Source organism: Alligator sinensis, unplaced genomic scaffold (assembly GCF_000455745.1).
Source record: "Alligator sinensis unplaced genomic scaffold, ASM45574v1 scaffold907_1, whole genome shotgun sequence".
Lineage (NCBI taxonomy): Eukaryota > Metazoa > Chordata > Crocodylia > Alligatoridae > Alligator > Alligator sinensis.
In genome coordinates, this window is record NW_005841925.1 from 3705062 (window position 1) to 3726844 (window position 21783).

The window sequence follows — 21783 nt, forward strand, 5'->3', positions numbered from 1 at the left end:
GATTTGACTAAACGTTCTCCTTCATATTTCATGTATGTCGCCATTTGATAAATCCATTAGAGTCTGGAACCAGCTTTATGACTCATTGGACAGGGGACTATAATAGGCTTGAAACCATTTAAATGCAGCATTAACTAGGGATTTTTATATTAAAATCAAAAAGACTCCTGCTGATTAATGAATGTGCCTCACTACAGCATATTTCAGAACTATGCTTTGCCAAGATGAAGAATTACCAAGGTCCAATAAGTGTTGACAATGTGGCCCTGGATGGAGTCAATTTCTCACTACAAGTAAAAATGTTGGTACTATAAACATAAATGTTTTCTTTAAAAAAAACCCCCGAACAAACTCAAGAGTCAGTGCAGACTTAAGAGCAGGATCAGAATAGGGGAGAAAAAATGTGCTAATAAAGTGAGACTATCAGAATCATCCATAAGGTAAACTGCATTTCAATGCTTTCTTATTTCACAGGTTCCATCCATTCATTCCACATGTACAAACATAGAGATTGCCTCTTCACATTAAACTGACTGTTAGTCCATAACAGAAATGCCAAGATGCATCTGTCAGCAAGAGATCCAGTTCACAGATATGAGACTCTTCAGTCTGGTCCTTCATCCATCCCAGCTACAAGGAGACCTGCTCCTTCCATTCAAAACAAACAAACAAACAAAAAAAAATAAAACTGTTAACATGTAGGAGATGAATGTAGGTTAGAAGAGCCTTCCCAGAACCAAAGCAGATTTTGGTGCTTATTTACAGGCAGAAACAAGGAAAGGGAATAAATACAATGTAGGAATACACTGTTCATTCCTACTATTCCAAATATGTGGATATGTCCAAAAAATAGCCTAAAGTGCAACGAGCTACACAAAAGGTATCCCCTCAGTGCACAGATCTTGTGAACCCAATTCTACATTTCCATTTATCAGTCTCTGAGCAGTTTTGAATGTTTACCTGATAAAAACCTGTCAATACCACTGTTAGCGAACAGAAACTGAGGACTTAACTGGAAGGTACACCAGATGATAGAAGAGTCACATCTCTGCTACTAATACCAGGACTATATTCCTTTTTGCGGCACTATTCAACGTTATTCCTGAAAATAAATTCAGGGCACTTCCTGGTCAATTAATCCATTCCCACAGTACTTCACCTATATTTCCTCCCCTGCCATTGCAGAGAAGAACAAGGTTGTGGACTGCTGCAATAGTGGAATTCTCGTTTTGTCCTGTAACCAGGTGTCTGTCCAACACTATGTGTATAGCATCTGGCTTGCTGGCTGTATCCAAGGAAAAAAAGAAAGACATTGAATATTGATATGAATGGATATCATTTAATTCAGATTTCACCCATCTAATAAAGCTGTACTAAACATGATATTTCAAATGAAATTACCTGTTTGGGGACTGACTGATCTGGGGGGGTGGGAAAAAAAAAATATCAGTGCGCCAATACTGAAAATCTGATCTAATCAAAGTTTTCTGAAACTTTAATGAGGAGATTCCTGCATTGAACAACAGCAGGACTGGCCCTTCAGTTGCACCTTTTTTGTCAGAGGGAATCTGCATTTTAAGGAGATACACTGGTTTAAAAGACTGAAGTGCAATTCTTTAGCTTCCAGTCATCTTGCAATGCATTATAAAAGGGTCTCACTGAAGAGACCAAGTAAGCACTACCCTAAAAAAAAGGGTCTGTGGCAAGGTACTTGTTTTTTCTCTATTGTGAAAACAGCCTTCTATCTCAATATTTACTAGAAACATGCTATTTCACTATGCATGTCCCAACTCTTCTCTACCAAAGAGTGTGGTGGGGTTTTTTATTTATTTATTTATTTATTTTTACACGTACTATTATTTTACCAGATTCCATTAACCTGTCTCACTTCCTTCCCCTCTCCCCGCCACTTCTTTGTGACCACTGCTACTTATCCAAATGTAAGGAGGTAAAAATAGTACAGTACCGGGTATGTTCCTCTTGTCCCACACGCTTCAGTAATGCTTCAGCCAAGTCTATATGACTAGGGGTGCACCAATAGAGATTTCTGAGGCCAATACCGATAGCCGATTTTTAAGGAGGCATATTGGCAGATATCGATCTGATTTCCAACACGCAGCCCCGCAGCATGGAAAGCTACATGCAGCTGGTAAGTCTGTTGTGGTGGAAGGGGAGAGAAGTGGCATGGGGGAAGGAGGGAAGGCCCCTGTGGTGAAAGAGGAAGTGGGGCTGGGGCAGTCACTGCCCAGCTGGGGTGGGGTGGGGCAGAACATAGGACGGAGCCACAGGGAGTGGGGGGCAGCTCTCACCGCTGCACACACCCCAGGAGGGCATCGGGGAGGGGTCATGTGCCCCCAGATCTGTGCAGGACGGGGCGGGCTGCAGCTGTGGGCTAGGGCTGTACTCGGGGTAGGTAGTGGCAGCGCTGGGAGGGGGCTACAGCCAACCCAAAATTTGCCGTAGCCCCCCCAACCCCTCCTCCCAGTGCCACTGCTGTCTGCCCCGAGCACAGCCCAGCCCAGCCCAGGTGGGAACAGCCTGGTGCAGCCCCGGCCCCAGCCCGCAACAGCAGCCCACCCTCCCTTGCGCAGATCCTGGGGGCACACGCAACCCCTGCACCCCCCAGACGAGCTACGGCTCTGTCTTGTCCCCCACCCCCGCTGGGCAGCGCCTACCTCAGCCCCAACCCCACTCCCTCCCTCACCACAGGGGCCCTGATCTGCGCCCCCCACGCCCCTTCCACCACAACAGACTCACCAGCTGCACACACAGCTGCACTCCTCACCACCAACACGCTGCCCTGCAGCCGCACACATGCACGGGACATTTAATCGGCCACATCATGCTGATTCCCGATACAGTCAATTTTCTTTATAATCGGTGCCGATCCAATATTAGACCAATGTATCGATGCACCTCTATATATGACATCACAAGCAGTCACTACGGAGGTGATGCTGGGTTATTATTACTGAATAAATTATGTGGAGAAAAAAGCTGATCGAAGAGGGGGAAAACACACACAAATAGCTTGTGATAAAAACAGGAAAAAAGGGCACGTGGGAGTTGGATGAGATATTAGCACTATTTTCTTGTCAGAGTGTATATGCATGACAGCATGTCTTACAAAAAAGGTCTGTTTCTGTTTCCATTAGAAATCACACAAATAGAATTCCTAACTTTTGTCCATTTCAAGTCACATTAACAAAAGACAAAACAAAAAGTAGTTTAAATACTTTAGGCTTCTCTTTTTCAGGAGCAGAATCAAAATAATTACACTTGAATTTCCAGTTTCAGATGCCAAACAAACCAGGGAACATGACAGACAACTATAACGAAGGAACACAACCCTTCTACAACAGGGATACTCAATCCTCAGCCCATGGGCCAGATTCGACCTGCAGCCCTGCGTCATCTGACCTGCTCCCCACAGGTCTAGAAATCTGGTGGCAGACAGCAGTGGGACTTCTTCCCCAAGACCAAATTTATGAACCCATGGGGAGCCCCAAGCCCTGTGTACTGATCAGGCACCCAATCCCAGTGTTGGTGGCCAGGGAGGGGCAGTGCCAGGTCCCAGAGCCCAGCCTCCCACACGCTGAGATTGGAAGTGGGCAGCCCCAGGGCCCAATCCCAGTGGGTAGGATTGGGCAGGGGCAATGCCAGGCCCCCAGAGACCAATCTGTGTGTGGGGGGCAGGAGGGAGCAGTGCTGGGCCCCAGGGCCCATTCTTGACATGCAGGACTCTATCCCAGCCCACATACAAGGCCTGCCCCACTCATTTGGCCCATTGGGCCAAAAGGCTGGAGGACCACTGTTCTACACTATATTATTTCATTTTCTCCAAGGATCTTCAGTACCACTGTAAATATGGCACATAGATAGAGCAAAGTGAAAAACCATTCTGAGCTTTCAGCAACAAAGCTGAACAGTAGGCATTTAAGTTGGGGTAGAAAGTTAAGATTGGATTTTTTTCCCCTCCTTAATGAATTGGTTTTTTTTGAGTCCTGGTACCAGAGGTCTTTCATTTTAAAGTCAACCTGCCACTAAAGAAACACCAAAGTTTAACATAGACTGAAACATAAAGAAACTGTCAGGCTGATATGAAGAGAAGAACATGAGACTCCCCTGTGGACAGTGACTTGAGTTAAGGGAGCACTTTTGACAGATGACAAATATTTGTCCTTATGTACATTTTAGAGGACTAACTGATCTTTAAACATTAAATTTGTTGTTTAAGTTAGATTTGTTACTAATTTATTTAAAAAAGGAAGTCAAACTGTTTGATACACAACACACAAAAACAATATATCAACTTGAGAAAAAACTAGTATTGCAAAGTCCGTTTCAACAGGCTACTGAATATTCTGTTCACAAACAGTCCACAGGCACAGAATCAAAACAGGCCAAGTAACTAATAATTTTTTGGTGCATGTAAATCTAAAAAGCATGTCCAGCTACCCTGGAGCCATGAGAAGTGCATTAACAGAACTGTGTAGATCAGGCTTGCCCAACATGTAGCCCTCCAAGCTGTTTTCTGAGACCCGAGGTGCTGCAACGGGAAACGAAAGTAAACAATATACTTTCGTTTCGGGAGGGTAGGTGATAAAAAGTTCATGATCCAGCCCCACATTCAAAAAGGTTGGACACCCTTGGTATAGATGGATGCAGATACTAACTGCCTTTTACAGTTGCATCGGGTTCAGGTACAATCCAGCCACAGGGAATTATCACCAATATGGGCAAAGAGTTGTGATTTTAAAACATTTTTAAAATACCAAGGCCTTTTCTTATAGGTGTTATATCTTGTATTTCATGGGGGGAAATAACAGTTATTCTATTATGGTCCTGCTCATATGCATAGATAGCAAGGGCACAAAGACTATTTCACCAGTAATACCCATTCATTAAAAGTAACGCTAGATGATTCAGAAGTGATATACCACTAAATGTAGCTCCAGAGTCTTTCACAAAGTCTTCCACAATAATGGACAAACTGGAAAAATTGGCCCGTCTTACCAGTTCATACACAGAAGGCTGAAAAACAAATAGGAAAAGTAGATAAGTCTACTTTGCTTTTAGAAAGAAAACCAAGCACAATTTACAAGGTAAGCCTACTCTTCACAATTCATTTTTTCTGTCCATACTTCTTTCCTCCCAAAAGGTTTTTCTCCCTTAAAGCATATAAAAATATGTTTTTTGGAAGCTTGCTGCACACTCAAATGAGGAAGGAAATTAGAAATGCTCATGGGACCTTCTCAATGAGGATATATTTTTGGTGCATCCTTGGTGTATATGCTCAAGATTCTGGGGCTTCAACCAATCTTTTGGTTTTGCATTGATACCATATGAAAGCATCCTATTTTAGCAGAATGGGAAAGCCATGTCCCTAGTGGATGTCATGGGGTTTGCTGCTCTTCTCTACTCCCCTATTACAAGCTCTCTACAAATAATGACCAGTGAACACCTTTGCCCGTGTTATAGATATAGACTAGGGCACTGTGCTTAGAAAACCAGAAGAGAAGCTTCTGAAGTAACCCATTAGGCTAGATGTTCCCAGACTACAGTCCACAGATCACTGGTGGTCTGAAGGGCTATTGTAAGAAGCCTGCACCACAATCCCCTTTTCAAAACATTCATTTTGTGACCATACCAACATTATATTTGTGTCAACAGGGCTAAAGCAGTAATGTCCAATTCATCCAGCCCTGCAGGGGACACGGCCACATCATCTGGCAATTAAATTCTGTGACCACTCCCCCACCACCAAATTTCTGGACACAATGGGTACCCCGCAGGCCAGATGACAGCTCCACAGGCCAGATCTGGCACATGGGCTGCATCCTGGTCACCTCTATATTAAAAGGAACTGAAGATTACAAATAATCTAGGGGAATTTGTAATTCCATGGCTCCTACAGAGGACATTGCTCAAGGTCACACACAATGTCAGTAACAGGACAGGGGCAAGAAATTGTACCTGGGTCCCAGGTTATCACCTCTACCACTGGGCTAGCTTTCCTCCCTGCTCCCTTTTTTCAAATAAAAATATGATGGTGAGGGGATATGGTAATCTGCAAGAAATGTTGAAGATTGACAGTGATTTTTTTGGTCCAAAGACTCTAGGAACCACTACAGTGGTTGAATTGATAACTATATTACAATATACTATCAAGCTCTGCAATTACAAATATAATTTCACTTCCAATTGATGGCTTTCAAGTTGTTTTGCAATAATAGCAATCTTATATGATCTTCAATATAATCTTTATTACTTGAGCCTCATCTACATTAAATTCAACATAACTGCACTTATGAGAGATTAGCAAAGCATAGCAATCACAGGATATCATCAGTAAGGATGGAATTATAGACTTATGCTATAAAAGAGCTCAAATACTTTGAGCCATTTTATGGCTTCTAATTAAATACTCTGTGGTATATTAGATTTTCCCACTGTGCTGGTTTTTTTGTTTTTATAGGAACCCTCATAAGGATATATATTTTTTAATATTAACATTCCTGTCTGCTAAACCAAAAGCAGCAGCAGCTATGCCACCAAGGGCAGATAATTTAACAGTTTTCAGAGCTCTGTGACACTGAGTTCATAGAACCAATCCAAAATCTTAGTACAAAAGTAAGAAAATTCCCTTTCCAATGACATACTACTCGACTTCCATTTCCTTGTGGTCTTGATAATGTTCATATTTAAATACATTTGATACATATAAATTCCACAACTATAGAATGTAGTTATTCTTTACGGCAACATCCTGGACTACAGAACAAGTCCTTTGTTCCACATCTAGAGTAACTTCTCTGCTTTTAGTTAAAGCTGTGGCCCTTAGCCTTCAGGACTAGCTAAAAGGTGCTGAAGAGACAGCTCTCACTGTTTCGCTCTATGGATCTGCCATCCTGCATTCGTAGCAGAACGTGAGACACACCACTAATTAAACTGGGTAGAGAAGACAAGCCTGGATGCTGTAGAATAGCATGCATAATTAAATCCACCTAACCCAGGGGTGGGCAAATGCATCCCACCAGGCCATTCTATCTGGCCTGTGGGGCCCCTAAAAAATTTAGAAAATTAATATTCATCTTCCCCTGGCTGCCCACCTTGAGGACTTCGATGGCTTGCCAAAATTCAGTAAGTGGCCCTCCACTCAAAATTATTGCCCGCCCCTGACCTAACCTGTTTTCCACACAGTATCTCCAGAATAGTCAGTTGGGCTACGCAGGACAGTGTTTTTGCTCAACTGTACATTTTATTATCCAACTGCATCATCAGGTAATTTCCTTTTTTATAGAATGCACGTTTAATGAAAGCTTCCCCACAGATTACAGTTTAACATATTGGCTCAGATTTTACATGCCTCTAAGAAAACTCATTTCTATTGTTTCCATAGCAACTGTAACTGGATCACAATGTATGTATTATTATATTAAAAACCAACTATACCACACACAATTATACCAATGTGTATACAAAGAACCTGTATTACAGCTTCCACGAGAACCAGAATTTATAATTTCCTGACTGTGCATGTATATTTTCATCCATAACAGCTGCATTAAGGAAACTTTTGTATGACCCTGATAAATTAGCATAGATGGCTTTAGTCTGTGTGAGATCTGAGACCCCACAGCACAGCAGCACAATAGGATGAGTAAGAGATCAGTAACTGCTGCCCTAGTTTGAAATTCTTTTAACTTGCATGAACAGCCCTTTTCTAAGCGAGCTTCCTTTAAAATTTAAAAAAAGGAAATTAAACAAACTGTCAGCCTTATGGCACTAAACATTTAAAGGTAAGAGCCTGTTCTGTTACAGGTTGGCTGATCTCCTCCGAAGGGCTTTAAACTAGGTTCGTCAGGGGACGGGGAAGCAGAGGCTAAGAAGAACCTAGGACCAGCGAGCTATGAGCAATGCACTGGACTAGTCCAGGTAAGCACTAAGGAGCCCGATAGACGTCAGGACAGGGGGGTACCAAGGGGACCTATCAGGGGGCTTAAATGTCTCTACACTAATGCTAGGAGCATGGGGAACAAGCAGGGGGAACTTGCACTCCTGCTCGCAAGCAACAACTTCGACCTGGTTGACCCGAAACCTGGTGGGACCCTACTCATGATTGGGTGGTAGGCATTGAGGGTTACAGGTTGTACAGATGGGATACAGCGGGGAAAAAAGGTGGGGGTGTTGCTCTCTATGTTAAGGAACAATATACATCCTCTATAATCAAGATGGGATCAGAGGAGGGCCAAACCGAGGTAGCGTGGGTCAGGATATAAGGGGGACAGGGGGAAAAGGAACTTGGTAGTAGGGGTCTACTACAGACTGCCACACCAGGAGGATGAGCTAGACCTGGAATTCTCTGGGCAGCTCTCAGAGGCCATACGGTCTAGAGATATGGTTGTCATGAGTGACCTAAACTACCCTGACATCTACTGGGAGAAGCAGTCAGCCAAATCTAACCGCTCACGTAGGTTTTTAACCTGCATACAGGACCTCCACCCAACGCAGGAGGTATACGATTCCACTGGGGAAACGCCGTGCTGGACTTGGTGTTAGCTACAGTGGAAGACTTGGTGGCAGGTACAAGGTAACCTAGGGGACAGTGACCATCGATTAATTGAATTCACTATCCAGCAAAGGGTGGGTAAACTAACCACCAGGGCTGAAGCACTAGACTTCAGAAAGGCTAATTTCAATGCGCTCAGGAGATTAGTTAGTGAGGTGTTAAAACTCAAGAGCACTGGTGAAGTGGGGGTCCAGAAAGGGTGCTTGTTCCTCAAGGAAGCGATCCTACGGGCACAGGAGACAATCCCATTGCACATAAAAGGGGGCAAAGAGGCCAAGAAGCTGAACAGGGAAGTCCAGGAAAGCCTAAGGGCAAAAAAAGAGGTATACAGGCTGTGGAAACAGGGGTTAGTTACCAAGGAGGAGCATACCTCCCTGGTTCGCACTTGCAGGGAATCAGTTAGGAAGGCCAAAGCAGGATTAGAATTTAGGCTGGCAACAAAAATTAAGGACAACAAAAAGTCCTTCTTCAGGTATATAGGGAGCAAAAAGAAGGCGCAGAATAGCATAGGACCCCTATAGGACAAATTAGGGCAACTGGTGACAGAGAGGGAAGACAAAGCTGAGCTCTTCAATGAGTTATTTGCATCTGTATTCCTAGACATAGACCAAGATGCATCTCCCAGTTGGATCATAGATAGACACAGGAGGGACACCATCCCACCAACTGTTAGCACAGGTTTAATGAAGGGGCACTTGGAGGAGCTGGATGTGTTCAGGACATCAGGCCACAAACTTAGTGAAAGGGCACTTGGAGGGGATGGATGTGTTCGAAACAGTGGGCCCGGATGAACTTCATCCAAGGGTGCTGAAGGAATTGGCCAGTGTCATAGCAGAGTCTCTGGCATGGCTGCTCGAGCACTCATGGTAATCCGGTCAGGTCCCAGAGGACTGGGAAAGAGCCAGTGTAGGGTCTCCATTTTCAAGAAGGGGAGGAGGGAGGAACTAGGAAACTATAGGCCAGTTAGTCTCACCTCTATCCTTGGGAAGACTCTGGAAAAAGTCATAAAGGATCACATTTGTGGGAGCCCACCAAGGGAAATAACGCTGAAAGGAAAATCAGCACAGGTTCATTGCAGGTGGATCATAGATTCATAGATTCATAGACATCAGGGTTGGAAGTAACCTTGTTTCTTTTTATGACCAGGTCACAAAATGCTTAGATGCAGAAGTTGAGGTAGATGTCATCTACCTAGACTTTAAGAAGGCCTTCAGTACAGCATCTCATTCTGTTCTCCTAAACAAACTGACAGGCTGTGATGTAGATAATTACAGAGTCAGCTGGGTAGCAAATTGGCTTAGGGGTCGCACCTAGAGTGGTGGCGAATGGGTTGATAAATTGACCCAGACAGATGTGGACAGTGGAGGCCTGCAAGGCTTGGTCCTTGGAGCAGTGCTATTCAATGTCTTCATCAGTGACTTGGACAAGGGAGTGGAGAGCACTCTGTCCAAGTTCGCAGATGATACCAAATTATGGGGTAAAGTTAACACACCAGAGGGTAGGGAATGGATCCAGGCAGATCTGGACAGGTTGGAAAAATGGGCAGAAAGGAATAGGGTTCAGTTCAACAAAGACAAGTGCAAAGTGCTGCACCTGAGGAAAAAGAACCACCAGACTTACAGGCTGGGGGGATGGCCTTCTCAGCAGCAGAAAGGGATCTTGGAGTCATAGTTGATCTGAGAGGATCTTGTGGCTGCCTATAAATTCATCAGGGAAGGGCAGCAAGGAATAGGAGATGCTCTATTTACTAGGGCACCCCCTGGAGTAACTAGGAACAATGGCCACAAATTGCCAGAGAGCAAGTTTAGGTTGGACGTTAGAAAGAACTTTTTCACAGTAAGGGTTGCCAGAATCTGAAGTGGGCTTCCAAGGGAGGTGGTGTTCTCCCCTACCTTGAGGGGCTTCAAGAGGAGACTGGACAAGGTTGTCTGACCCCAGCACTCTTTGCTGCCCAGGGCAGGGCGTTGGACTCGATAACCTACTGACATCCTTTCTGACCCTAACATCTATGAATCTATGAAACTGAATAGTCAAACTAGTCTGTGGCTCCTAAAGCCCCTAAATATCAGCCAGAAAGGTTGCAGTGAGTCTGCTCAGAAGTTGTGTCACCTTATTTGTGGTTTGTGAAAATGTGAGAATGGTACTGCTCACAGAACAACACTGAAAATGCAAAAGACCCCTTGTATATACAGTTTAGATCCCCCTACACAGCTCACCATCCTATGATACCTCCTGTCAGGGCCAATCCTGATAAAGTCTGTGTTCCAAAACTGCAAACACACCAGATCAATTGTCTGATGTGGACCAAAGGGTCTCAAACCCTAATATAAAATATCATGCACTATCACTTATTGTGGCACAGCTCTCTCACACCTCACATGGCAAGAAGTTGGTAAAATCCTCGCATGGCAAGAAGCTACTCTAAGAAATCTTGCTCTTGGCTTTAAGAAATCTCACTCTCGACCAAACCTACCCCGGTCAGGCTGTATCCATGAAATACCCAGGATTTATCCTCATTTGTGGCACAGCATAAGGCAGCAACTCCGTGTCCAACAGCACAAATAGGCTCTAAAGAAAATAAGAAAGCATTTGAGAAATGTACTTAATTGTAAATACCCTGAAAGTAACAGCATCAAACAAGATCTCTCATATTACTGTAGTTTGCCTTCCGAAAGTGAATTTATGCCATTTCATTTGTGTTCTCTGGTTTCAATGGTTTTTCTGCTTGTCAGTTTTACAAAGTTTGACCACCATCCTGTACAGTTCTGTGCATGCTTAACTTTAAGTCTATGTCATGCACTTGAGCTCAACGGGACTACAACACTTAAGTGCCTGGATTTTAAATATAATGTGGGGGAACCCTTGTCTTGGATTCAAATACCAACCCGTGTCAGGCAGCTGCTGCAGCTTTGGCCCTGACCTGGGCCCAGGATTGGAGCTGTTGCCACAGCTGCTGCCATTTTGGGGCCTGGGTGGCTCAAGGTGGCTTGTTCAGTGGGGCAGACCACATAGCATGCAGCCAGGGGTAGACTGCCATGGCTACAGCTCTCGCCCCAATCCAGGCCATGGACTGCTGTCACTGCTTGGCTGGGGTCAGGGCCACTGTGTGCTCTGCCCCAGGCCAGAGCCACCACATAGGCCAAGTGGCAGCAATGGAGACAAGCAGCATGGGGGAGGGGAGCAATGGCAGGGGAGCAGGGACCAAGGGGCAGGTATTGGAAGGGCAAAGCTGCTTCTCTCCTCCCGCCCCCCCTCCATCTGCTTTCCCCACCACAGCAATGTGGAAACAAATTTAGTATTACCCTCCCACAATTAGATTCTATATATGGAAAATAACATACTAATAATTTTCCATGTACAGAATCAAATCATTGGGTGGTCACCTTAAATTCAAAGTCATCTTGGATCCAGGTGCATATGGTATGTAAATAATCCAAACCCTGATAGGTATGTCATCACTAGTTTACAAACTACTACAAACTTCCAACGTAAAGTAAATGAAATCCTGCATTGACCAATGATAATGAACAGATTCTAGATTTTACTGAACAAAAATGCACAAAAAACCCCCAAAGATCTCCAATAGGGTTTACCTACTGTTCTCTGTGCTGAAGTGCTGTAATATCCTTGCTAGGTATCCACTATTTGCAAGGTCAGTCACAGCCCCTGGACAATTAGGAATCAACAAGGCATGGTATCTAGCACCTAGTCAAGAGGAGAAAATATGTAAGATGAACCATAAATACCTTAACAGGCAAGAATTTATTTTTAAATTTTTGGTGAGCCTTAACTTTCATAAATGCCACATTTTGAATGCAAAAAATAAATCAAACGAAAAAGATGCTACTCATGTGACTATCATTAGAGTCCAAAATTGGGGTATCAGAAGGAGTTATACTTTGATATAACACATGCAAATTTAAGTTTCTCATCAGTAAGGCTCTGCCTGCTGTTCTTCCCTTGTTTGATCTTCTGCATGTTTCTTTTGCACTATATAATCTCTTTCATGAGATGTCACTTTGACTCCTTTGCTGACTTCATGCCTTCTTTCACGGATGCTCTTCTTGGGTTCTCTATGATAAACACCTGCCACTTCTTTCACAAATTGTGTTATAGCCTGTTTTACAATATTCTCTCATTGTCCAATACTCTTATGACACTGAATCCTCATGCCTTTCAAGTTTAAGCCCTTCCAAGCAAAACCTGTCAAGTACAGTCTACCTCAACGGCTTTGAGTACACATCTTTAGAAGAGAAAAAAAGAAGGCCCTAGTTTTATAGTTTCATTTCATATTCTACTTTTTGTCCCACAGACTACTCTACGCTTTCTCAATGCTGTCCAGGACGCAGATTCTCTAAGGGAAAAAAAATCTAGAGGGATTCTCCCAAGGAAAAATTTTCCCTCGAGCCACTTCTAGTAAACACAAGTAGTTCTAGGAACTAAAGTGGCAAGAGTGTAATATCCATGAGGGCTGCGCAAAGCTTCAGTCGCCAATTCGATTCGGTGAAGATTTGGCCCGATTCAGCAGCCGAGTCTCATCAGGAGACCCTTTAATCTCTCTGAATCAAAGTGGAAGACTCCAAATCGATTTGGAGAGATTTGATGATTTGGACATAGACACAGCTTGAAATGTTTTATCTACATACCTCAAGGTACCAGGCAGCTTCTGAACACAGACAGTGGGGCGGATGGAGTGTCCCACAGGAGGTGTTCCCAGCATGCTCAGTGGTGGGCCCCCCCGTGCGCGACTGGTGCCACCTGAGTCTGGGGGGGCACCCAGGGTCTCCCCATAGCTGATCACCGAGCCAGGGGGAGGGGGCAGCGGCATCCCCTGGGTGCTCAGCAGCAGACCTGGAAGTGAACCGGAAGTACACCCAGTCCACTTCCAGATCCCATGCTCCTGTGAGATGCTCCATCCGCCCCACCACCGCAGTGTTCACGAGCCACGCCTGGCACCTCGAGGTATGTAGAAAAAACATTTAAAGCTGTGCCTAATCTCCAAATCAGCATCGAATCTTCAGATTCAGCAGAATCAAAATCGAGACAGTGATCTGAATCAATGAATAGAATCACTGCCCCCCAAAGTGGGCCGAATCCAAATCAAATACAGCCCGCTTTGCACACCCCTAATATCCACCAGAACATGCCTTTTTGCTCCCCTCTCCCTCCCTCTTGAGGTTTAAGACAATGCATTTGTTTATTAAAGAAACAAAAACAGAGATAACATACATGGAGTTAATTTCAAAAGACGCTCACCATCAATTGACTCCAATTTCGCAGGATTTGCATAAGATTTCATCCGGAAGTCTTGTATCCAGCGCAAGTTGCTGTCATTCACATCTACAAAGTCAATTGGCTTCCCCTAATGAAATCATGATTCAAAGACAGCAGTTAACATCAGTACATAGTTGTCCGTTTAATTTATTTCCCACTGTCCAGTATGCCTCTTGGGTTTTGTTTTTATTATTTAAAAAAACAGCTAAATATTCACTAAAGTCCAAACGGACTCTGTTTACAGAAAAAATAGGTCTCACCGCAAGATGCCTTAACCTTGGCCTGAAGGGCTTACCTAGTAAAGGGCTGTATCTATGATTTACCTATTAGATTTTTGCCAGTCATGCCGGTCAGGTGAATCCTCTCTGATGACACGTGAGACAGCAAAAGCCCCTAATATAAATGCAGTTATACTGACAAAACTACAAGGTTGTTTTTTTTCCCCTCTTAGGGGAAAAGCAATAAAGTTGTTCAAGAAGCCAACATGCCAAATGTAGAAAAGATTTCTATGACTGCCTGAATGTATTTCAACCAGGTAACCATTAGAGTTTTCAGTTGCTGGTGACCTGGCTAGATCAACTAGATTGTAAAAAGAACTCTATAGCAATAAAAAGGTTATTTCATTTCTTTGGCAAATTCTGCGACTTGGGTTCTTCCCCCCCCACCATAAGACGACTTTTATCAGTCTTGGCTGACAGCTATAAAGATAAGACAGTTCCATGAATTTGTATATATTTGTTTTTATTATTATTTTTGTGATTTATCTTTATATACTTTTAAGCTATTACTACTCTGCTGGACTAAAAATCCCCACAGGTATGTTTTTATGCATCATTTATTTTAAACTAAGATTCTCACCATTCCATTTGTTTGCTCTAATAAATCCATGACTTTTTCCATGGCAAGTAGTGAGCCTTTATTCTCAAAAGATTAACAATAGTAATGTTAACATTTGAAAATCTAGACTGATAGAAACTAGGAGAACATTAAACATTTGCCAGATGGTAATTTTAGTTTTTCTTTGCCTACTGCAAATTTGAATTACTGATCTAAAAGCAAATGTAAATTATTTAAACTCTATTATTCATTTTCATTTCTGAACAACATGAAAAATGGAACTGCAAAAATACCTTTTTTCTTTTTTAAATTAACCTAAAGTCTACTGGCTATCAAGATTATTATGTATTGCTTATATGATCAGTGAGAAAGTTAGCTGCATTAGTCTGAAGTCAGGCAAAAGGCAGGGTAGGGTGGCACCAGAAGACTAACTGGACCTGGACAGGTTACAGGGGTGGGCACATGAGAATAGGATGAGAGTCAATACTGACAAAGTTGGGCAGTAAGAACAAGCAGCATACCTACAGGCTGGAGAACTCCCTTCTCAAAAGCACAGTGGCAGAAAGAGATCTTGGAGTCATTATTGATTCCAAAGTGACCACGGGCTGCCAATGTGAGGATGTGATCAGGAAGGCTAACCACACCTTGTCGTGCATCCACAGATGCATCACGAGCAGGGCCAAGGAGGTGATCCTCCCCCTCTATGTGACCCTGGTCAGGCCACAGTTGGAGTACTGCATCCAGTTCTGGGCGCTACACTTTAGGAGGGATGTGGCCAGCATTGAGAGGGTCCAGAGGAGGGCACTCGCATGATCCACGGACAGCAGGGCAGACCCTACGATTAGATGCTATGGGACCTGAACCTGTTCAGCCTTCAAAAGAGAAGGCTAAGAGGGGACCTAGTGGCCGTCGATAAACTTACCAGGGTGGACCAGCGGGGAATGGGAGAGACCCTGTTCTCCCGAGCTCCTCCCGGAGTAACAAGGAATAATGGCCATAAGTTGTTTGAGAGTAGGTTTAGGCTGGACGTTAGGAGGCACTACTTCACAGTCAGGGCAGCTAGGATCTGGAACCAACTTCCAAGGGCTCCTACCTTAGGGGTCTTTAAGAGGAGGCTGGATAATTACCTAGCTGGGGTCATACGAGCCCAGTATTCTCTCCTGCCTAGGGCAGGGGGTCAGACTTGAAGATCTACTTAGATTCGTAGATGTAGGGTCAGAAGGGACCTATGAACTGGTTCAAAGAGGCTTTTGCATGAAAAACATACTTAGTAAGAGCCTACGTTCACTTAGTCTACTACCTAAGAGTACAGACAGACATACATCTGAAGTGCTTTGAATCCCAGGTCTGGGGTAGAATGAGGAATAGAACAGTGTGTTGTGTAGGCTAGGAGCATGCATATCTTTCAGGCAGCACTTCAAAATAAAGTTCTTTAAAAATGTTCCTCTTTTTCAAGGGTCAAGCTCTTTTTTGGCTAGAAATATCTGTACCCTTGCAGTTTGGAACACATCTGTTCATAACATCTGAAAACTGCCCAATGCTAGCCCCCAAACATGACACAGAAATGTTGCTACACAGGAAATCATCTCTTTACATTGGTGTTACTGTGTTAGCTGCTGATTTTAACTTCGTACATGCACACAGAGCTTGTTGGATAGACGCAACTGATTCAGGTTACTAGTTTGGGTATGAGGCAAAGAGAAAGCCTCAATGCAGGATTAAAACAAGTCATTATTTTTTAATTGTCTTTACACAAATACAATTTCACTTTAACTGCAAAAGACAACCTTTCATTACATACAACTATGACCAAAAACCTACAAGGTCACACTAAAAGCGAAAAGTTATTTACTGAACCTTTTATAATGAGGGGATGATTTGCAGTGAAGCGCATGCAAATTTATCTTTCCATTAATCCACACAACTAAGTAAAAAAGAAATTTATGTTCAGTATCAGAAATGACCCCATGATTGACTCTGTGTGGGCAGACACAATGGTTTTCCTTTTAACACCTTAAAAAGGAAAAAAAAAAATCCAAATATTTAAACAAAAACACATGCTTTGATCAAACTGACTCCCCAGCCCAGCCTCTGGCTTCTTTACTTTTCATTCCATCCAGGAAGAGCACACAACAACTGCTGAAACTTCCTTAGCCTGACAAAGGGTTTTTGAACCCGAAAGCTTGCGTAATAACTATTCTCCAACTATTTGGGTTGGTCTAATAAAAGATATCAAATTCACCCAAGGAACCTTGTCTGCTTTGATCAAGGCATTAGTCAGTACAATTAAACAGTTAACAAAACACCAAAGGCAAGATTTTTTTCAGATCTTCCAGCCATTCTGCACTGCTCACGAGAGGCATGAAGACAGTAGCCAGATCTGGAAACAGAACTCCTCCAGATCAGGAGGAACTCTCAGTTGATGCAGAGCTAGTATACCCAGTCTGCCAGACCTGCGCGCACCCCCACCCCCACACTCAGCTGAACACACAACACTGCAAGACCTAAGGCATCAGAGACAGAAGTGATACCTCTGTCCCCAACTGAGATACTAAATACTGCCAACTGTAATCAGAATATAAATCAGAGCTGTGATTCTCAACCAGGGTGCCATGGGGTGCCACACAATATAAGCATGTTAGATGTGTAAACACTTGCACATGATTCACAAGCTAAACCCAAATATTTCAGATAGGAATCCATAGTGTCAAAAACATGACCTACTGTAGTCCAAGTTCTTTGTAACAGAAGAACTGCTCTATTATTTTCCAGTAGTCAAAAAAGAGAGTAAAAGCCAAGAGCTGGCATTTTCCAACGTGTAGCTCAAGTCTAACATGGCTGACAACCCTTGAGTTAGTGCGGAAAACATCAAGCCTAAGAATTAGAGACACAACCCAGGCTCCTTTAAGGTTTCTCTTAGCTTTACCAAATAGAAAGTAGATAGAATAGAAAATCCAGATTTAAGTTTTAAAGAATTAGATTAAAACCTCTTCCTCTCTTTATTGCTCAGTTTTCATTCTCTTGATTCTCATGATGCTGTGATTTCCCTAGTTCTCTAACTGGTAGCCTTCCAAGGCAAAAAAGACCAGAAATTCTTTGTTTTCCCTTTTCTTCAACATTTCAGGCATTTTTGTGCACAACAAAGCAGCCATGAACACAATACCCAATTTTTCTCCCTTATAAGTAGGGCCTGGTTAAAATTCCAATTTCAAATTTTTTGGGAGGGGGGGGGGAAGGGCGGAGGTGGGAAATCACTAAATTAAATTAATGGAGTTCCTCAGCAAGTGGCCATATCATGGCATTTCATCGCAACAAGATGGCTGTTGCAGGCTTGGAGGGCCCTTGCACTGGGCAGGGGAAGAGCAGTTTGTTTCTTTGGGTAGGAAAACTGGGGCACCGAGGATTGGGGGGCAAGGGGAGAGAACACTTGTGCAGAGGATGTCAAGTACCTGGTGCCAGGGTCTTCTGCCAAGGAAGCTTCCCGGGTGCCCACAATACCCCCAGCCCTTGGTTTTCCCACCTAGAGAAGCAAACATCCCCTCCCCTACCTGCCTCCATCCTTTCTCTTCCCCCTGTCCCATTTGAGCCCTTCCCCCCTCCCCTGGGTTGCCAGGCTTTTGCTGCTGGCTGAGGAATGCTTTCTCCAGCCTGCAGCAGCCAACGATACAAACAGCCCCCAATCTAGGTGTGAAAATGGCAGCCCTCATCACAATCGGGCCACAGTATCAGCCAGCTGGGCCCACAATATAAACCAGACCCTACTTATAGGAGTCATCTTCCAAGTTCTTAGAATCTGTCAGCATTTGTCAAGAGACCATAACAAAGGAGAACATTTCATTATTGCTACTAATTACCAAGGTCTCCACTTCCAAAACTTTTGAGAAGTACCAGGAAAGCCCCCAGTTTTGCTAAGAATTATGCACAGGTTTACAATGTACATATAAGGAATGCAACTGAGTGTAACGGGGTTAGAATATGTCTAAACTAAAACAAGGGTCGAAGGGCTTGAGGACTCATTGACTTAATCTATAGAGAGAAGCAAAGCTCCTCTTTATTACAAACCTTTTTATAACCCATTATATTACAAACAACTCCATTCACCAGGTACCGGCTGCTTCCAGATCCTCAAAGCACATAATGGTGTCAATGATTGTGACCTCTCACTTACCCCTGGTGTGGCAACTTGTAGATTAAAAGCAGAGCTAGCCAGCGTGAAAGAGTGAAGGAAGGATTGGGCAGACACCCCTAGGGAAAAAAGAGTTGGACAATTAAAAAAATAAACAAACTAAAATCACTGCATCTTAAACCCAACTATACTGCATACATCTGGTCTACTAACACATGTTAACTGAATCTCCAATTCATTTTAAAGGCTCCCAAGATCTCTACGCAAGCAGAATGCTCTGTATTCACAAAGATAAGAAATTTGGACCCTTTTAACTTGACATCACCTATTGCAATATACTGTACAGACTGGTGCAGAAAAAGTAAGAACAAGTCACCTCAGATTTAAAGAAATTAAAGTTAACAGCAGCTCCCCCCCAACCCACAAGTAACAGCCCACAAAGCTAATGGCCATTCTCCAGAGAAAGGGAACCAAGCTATGCCCTTTCCAAAGAACTCCCATAAGAGCGACCAGGCATAGAAAAGGATCATGCCGCAAGCCTCACCAAAATCACAGTTCTTACTAGACATTGCAGGTCCATGCAGGACAACTTGCAGCCACTTATGCATTTTACAACTCCTTCCCATGAGTACGGGAACTAACTGATTCACCAGCCGTAATGAACAATACCACCACCAATACCGCAGGGAGACATGAAGATACTGTTAGCCTCAGTTTACAGATGTAGAGTAGTTAGGTGACGTAAGTCTGAAGTCAGTCAGAAGATGAGATAGTAACTATGAAATTATGGCAGTGGTGGCCAACCCCTGCCACGGGCACCACAAGTGCTAAAGGCAGCCTCTGTGAGTGGCATGTGGCAGACAGGGAGGAGGCAGGGAATACAGTAACAGACCTGTCAGGGAGCAGAAAACAGAGCAGTGAGCAGGGCAGGCGACTGGAGTGACCCTCAGGGAGGGCGCAGGGCTTAATCTGTGGCATGCCTGCCACCAGGGCTGGCCCACACTGCCTTTCCCTGCCTTCGGGCAGGCTGAGGCCAGGGTACCCAGGCAGACTGAAGTGGCTCCAAGCGCCACAGCCAGGACTCTCCCCGGCACCTGGACAAGGAACAAGAAGAGCATTGCAGGCCCTGCATGCAGCAGCCAAGACCTATTCAGGGGAGCCCCTCGCAGTGGCCAAGCCACCCACAGCTCGCCCCACAGAACTGATGGGCACCAGCTGCACGGTGGCAAGTTGGGAACGGGCGCAGACACCTGTACCGTGGACGTGCCCCAGCCAAAGCAAGCAGGGCAGGGCAAGGCCTGGGCGCAGCAGCCGGGGCCGGGACCCTCCCAATCCGCCCGGGCTGCAGAGCCACGTGGCACCAGCCCCGCCAAGAGCTGGCACGCGCCCAGCACGTGTCTTAGGAGGCTTGCCCTTCATGAGCATGCGCACTGCCCGCCGCGGAAAGGAGGCACAGGGGACCCCTCCCAAACGCCTGCGAGGAGGCGGAGCATGCGCACTGCCCACGGAAGGGAGTCAGAGGACAGAGCATGCGCACTACACGGGGGCTGCAGTCAAAGCATGCGCACTGTCCGCGTGGGGGACGAGGGTTGGCTCGGGAGGCCACTCACCCGCGGCGGCTGAGCTGGCGACGATGAGGCACGTGGGCTTGCTGAGCCGGTCCGACATGGCGCTGGGAAGGGCTGCAGCTGCCTCACTAGTGCAAACAGACCCGGGGCCTCTCTGGCGCAAGCTCCGCACGCGTCAGGCGCCAATGCGCACGCGCCACTAGTGCCCGCCGGACCCGCCCCCTGCCCCACCTCTGGTCGCGTGTGTGGGGGGCGGGGCCTCGTGGGACCTGGAGCGAGGGGGTGGGGCCGGGTGCCATAGTTACAAGCTGAGGGGAGAGGAGCATCATGGGATCGGGGTGCTATGGTTACAGGCTGAGGGAGAGGGGCAGCATGGGATAGCCCCTAGTGGGACAGGGCTGGTCAGGTGGGTGGTAACCAGAGGCGCTAGGAGGAGAAGGAGAAGGAGAAGAAGGAGGGAGCAGCCTCTTGCAGTGTGTGAGGTGACCCAGCTGTGGGGTGGTGGGTGTGTGACTAGTGAAGCAGACCTTGGCATTGTTCTTCACCCTGCACTTTACAAGCGCTGCTCAAATGACAAAGCAAAATGCTTGTGGGTTTGGAAATGCCAGCTTAATTCTGATTCCTGCTGTTAGGACCTCAAGGCGCAAGCATCAGCAGCCCAGGGGAATTGCTGTGGGGTCTTCCTCACTGGAGGTTTCCAAAGGAGGCTGTGTAAGCTTTGACCAGGGATGATAAGGAGAAGCCGTCCTGCATTTGTAGCAGGTCGTTTGGAGCCATGGACCCTTAAGGTCTCCCAGCCCTATAGTTCAGTCTAGGGGCAAGCAGCCCACACTTGACTCAGCCGTGGCCCCGCTCAGAGAGTACACATATTACTCAAAAGCATCAACTAATTTCGAGTGCATGGTATGATACGCCTATATTGTAATTTCTTCCATTGAGGATTTTAAAGCATTTTTCTGTTCTCAACCCCGGTTTCATTTACTTCAGTCATATCTAGGAGTGCTCTGTCCCTTAACAAATCATAACTTCATAGAGTTCAAATGCCAAAGAAATCATCATCTTGTATCTTGCTGCCTCCTGTAAATTACAAGACATTAAAATTTGCCTGCCCCCTTGAAATGTGAACAGAAAAACTGGATACGGTTTTCTGGTAGTGCTATTACCAATTCTGTACTGAGGCAAGATCCTGTCTTTTACATTGTATTGCTCTTTTTTTATGCATCTAAAGATTGTATTAGCTGTTTTTGTCATAGCATGGCAATAAGAACACCTCTTGAAGTAATTACTTACCATAATTCAAGTCCTTTTTTGTTCTCCAAAACATTCCCATCCTCCTGCATACTGGATAATCTGCGTTCTTGGTTCTCCCATTGATTGTATTTGGCTGAATTAGAATGCATTTTGTG

At 44.8% G+C, this 21783-nt stretch overlaps 1 protein-coding gene across 1 annotated transcript; it reads right to left on the reverse strand.

Moving 5' to 3' along the window:
* Positions 1 to 1130: 1130 nt before the first annotated feature.
* On the reverse strand, positions 1131 to 20591 carry GATD1 (glutamine amidotransferase like class 1 domain containing 1). The gene is made up of 7 exons (XM_025198566.1): positions 20420 to 20591; positions 18852 to 18928; positions 13829 to 13934; positions 12170 to 12277; positions 11046 to 11140; positions 4941 to 5034; positions 1131 to 1285 (listed from the first exon to the last, which is right to left on the reverse strand). The coding sequence occupies exons 1-7, from the start codon at positions 20475 to 20477 to the stop codon at positions 1131 to 1133; spliced, it is 693 nt and encodes a 230-aa protein (XP_025054351.1). The 5' UTR covers positions 20478 to 20591.
* Between the last annotated feature and the right edge of the window lie 1192 nt (positions 20592 to 21783).